This window comes from Pteropus vampyrus, unplaced genomic scaffold (genome assembly GCF_000151845.1).
Source record: "Pteropus vampyrus isolate Shadow unplaced genomic scaffold, Pvam_2.0 Scaffold203, whole genome shotgun sequence".
NCBI lineage: Eukaryota > Metazoa > Chordata > Mammalia > Chiroptera > Pteropodidae > Pteropus > Pteropus vampyrus.
The window spans coordinates 646,663-650,078 of NW_011888984.1; the positions used below are offsets into that span (position 1 = coordinate 646,663).

At 45.6% G+C, this 3,416-nt stretch overlaps 1 protein-coding gene across 1 annotated transcript in view; it reads right to left on the bottom strand.

Moving 5' to 3' along the window:
- The window catches only part of ZNF546 (zinc finger protein 546), a 25,136-nt gene that overhangs the window by 12,500 nt on the left and 9,220 nt on the right, over positions 1-3,416 (bottom strand). The window contains exons 3-5 of the mRNA XM_023537908.1: positions 2,812-2,887; positions 1,369-1,495; positions 241-336 (exon numbers count right to left, since the gene is read on the bottom strand). Coding sequence (XP_023393676.1) covers positions 241-336; positions 1,369-1,495; positions 2,812-2,820 — 232 coding nt within the window. The 5' untranslated portion in view covers positions 2,821-2,887. The remainder of the gene's footprint in view (positions 1-240; positions 337-1,368; positions 1,496-2,811; positions 2,888-3,416) is intronic.

Here is a 3,416-nt window from a genome sequence, read left to right on the forward strand (position 1 = left end):
GGGGGAGGGGAGGGAAATAGAAGAGAAACGGGGAGCATGGGAAACGAGGTACAAATGAATTTCCTTTGGTAGCTCATGTTGAGAGGATCTGAATGTCTTCCCAGGTCCCAGGCCTTTTCTCCACAGGTCCTGAGACTTTGAAGGGAGCCTTCCGAACACCACTTCAGGGGCGCGGCGCTCCCGGAGCCAGGGTGCTATGACTTGGGATGGCATTTCCCTGCCTGCCTGGCCATCACTCACCTGCGTGCCAGATTCTTGTTCCTTCCGTCACAAACATCCAGGGCTCTTTCTCTTGCTCCAATAAAGTAATCACATCTGGCTTAGGAATGGAATGTCCTGCTCGCAAGAAGATAAGCCACATGATGTAGGACAAACAATTTGGACTTGGTTATATTTATATTAACCTGTAGGTCAAAATGGTACTTGATACAATGAAAATGGCCATTAAAGGATATTGACACTTAAATGGACCCATGAACATAGGACTGGAGCAACCAGACAGGAGAGGGAAAAGGTCTGCTCTGCTGTTAAAGGCACATGGAGAAGGGCTGGGAACAGACTCTGGAGCCTTACAGCCTTGGGTTCGAATCCTCTGCCACCTACCAGCTCTGCGACCTTGAAAAGTTGCTTACCTTCCATGTGTTGTACATTTATTTATCAGGTGCAAAATAGGGCTAATATAACAACTTCATAGGGCCGTTAAGAGAATTAAATGAATTAACTGTGTAAAGACTTAAAAGGATACCTAATATATAATAGTATTTTTGTTATTTTATTAAAAGAAAAATACTGTTTCCTAAAACGCTTCCAGGATCTTCTTCAGATCATCTTTCAACGGAAATTGCAAAATTCACAGACTTTCAAACACAAAGTAGATTAAGAAGACTACGTCTCTTCTGGGAAAGGAAATGTTTGCTTGAATTTTAAATGGATATTGTTAACCCAACCCACTGTATATAAACCACAGAGGCTCTTTTGATGATCAAAGAAAACCAGAACCCTGAGACCAGCTGATTTCTTTGCAGGTGGGCCAGACAACAGAGCAGTTACAGGAATTCTGATCGTACACATAATATGAAATCTGGCTTGTCTGAAAATGTTGTAGAAACCAGTCTGGGCACCATCGCAGAAAACAGGCAACAGCACGAAGAGCCAGAGGGAGGAGTGAAGGTCACTGAGGGGTGGGGAAGATGAAGGCGCTTATTAGCGCAAGTGCCCATTTCCAACTCAGTGATGCTCAAACTATTTCCTTCCAAATAGGGGGAAGATAGTCAGTTGGTTTTTTTCAAAAAGAGCTCTGAAATTCAACAACGGAGAAAACTGATATTTCGGAAAACAGATCGTTTAGTCGCGTGCAGTCAGCCTCACCCAGGGAGAGCAGGGTCCTGTAGTTCTCCGCCATGACGTCCCGGTACAAGGCCCTCTGGGCGGGGTCCAGGCACGCCCACTCCTCCTGGGAGAATTCTACGGCCACGTCCCTGAACGCCAGGGACACCTGAAATGACAGATCCGTGTATTATAAACATTGTTTGAAATGTATTTTTAAGATGGAAACTGCTTTTCAGTAAAGAGGCAACGAAGCAAACAAGTAAATTGGAGTTCGAGCCTGTGGCATGTGGGGTAAAATAAGGAAATTAGTACTTCTAAAGTAGAGTAGTGATATGCTTTTAAAGAAAACTGCTGCTACGAATACGGTGTCCTGTATGTAGCGGGATAACATAATTATCCAAGGGTCTAGGGATGAATAAAATAATCAAGGCTTCCCAGTGAAATAAAATCATGTAAATAAGCACCTTGCCTATCATGTGCTTGCATTTTAAATTTTGAATAAACGTGAGTTCCATTCTCTCCTCCCTTCACGGAATAAAAAAAACAAGAAGTAATGAACTGTTTTTCCTGAAAAGTACTCTAAAATCTGTCATCTTAGAAAACAGGACTCGATTTACATTTGATTTCACTGAAACTCAGGCTCATCATTATGCAAGATAATATCAGAAGTATTTTCCTTGTAACAAACGACAAAGTTTTTAGTTAAATTATTTGTTGGCTGGCTAATCGTTGATCTTGTGGATATATCACACTAATTCTTCTTTCGTATTTAGGCATTCAGGTTGGACAAAATGTCTAAGGTCTTCCCCAATCCCATGAGGCTACTTTCATATTAGGGATCTGGAGGCGCTTCCTACTGGCTCCCGCCGCCATGTCCAGGGACACCTGCCGCGGTCCTGAGTGAGAGGATGCTGATGCAGGATGATCCACGATGACACTGATGCCACTGGAGACCAGCACGACCTCCTCAACCACGAAGTTGACCTCTGTCCTGTTGTTCATTCCGCCAGGGCCCCCTGGCTAGATGCCTGAGATCTCCACATGCAGGCCTCAACCCCACTCCTATCCAGTCCAATAAGCCTCTCAAGGAATAAGACCTCAGCACATGCAGAACACGCAACGCTAAATTCCATCTTATCAACCTGCAAAACTCGGGCCTGTGGAGTCTAACAGGACCATCACCTCTGCGTCATGAAATCTTGGCTCTAACGAGGAAAGTTCAAATATTTTCCACAATTGACTTCACCCTTCACTGCTCCGTCAACGCCCCGTCTGAGCACAGAGGTTATAAATAGGTGAACGCAGGCAAATGAGGACACGAGGAACAACCGGGGAGCAGGTCCAGCATCAGAAGCCCCGGGATAATAAAAATAACCTCGCGAATTAATAAAAATAACCTCACAAAATAAAAATAACCTCACGATAATAAAAATAACCTCACAAAAAACCACAATATTTCAAGGAGGGGAAATGTGAACTTACCTGGGCCATGGTTTAGAACCTCTCAGTCCTCTTTGGGCCTCGTCCACTGCAGAAGCAGAGTCCAGAGAAGCCAGGGCTGGAGAAGGAACAAAAGGCTTTGAGACCAGGCGCGTCTCAGAAATCCCCGATGATTTAAGACGATCCTGTTTTGCCTTCTTTCTACTTCCATCTCTACAATGCCCCACACGCAAAGCAGGAGAGAGGACAGGGAGTTTGGATGAAGCTAAACCTCCCCCATGCCACGGGGTACCACCTGCTCAAGTGCGGAGACAGAGCAGACCAGGCACGCCAGCAGAAGGGTCTCTGGTCCACCCCAGTTTCTGACGATGTTGATCTGTAACTGAGACCAAATCGTCGAGCCCTGCCGCGAGCAGATCCTCTTCCATCCACGTCCACCTTCTATAGCTGAGAGGGGGCTGCCCCATCCAAACCTGAATGTCTGTCATGGCTCAAGTATCTAGACTCGGCAGACATACAGGCAGAAAACAGGAGGCAGTTTCCTACTGCAGAATGCACTTCCCATGTGGAGTCCTGCCCCAGCCAGAACTACAGCCTCCAGAATCCTCTGGGCTCTGTTTCCAACCAACTTCTATTTCCTAATCAGG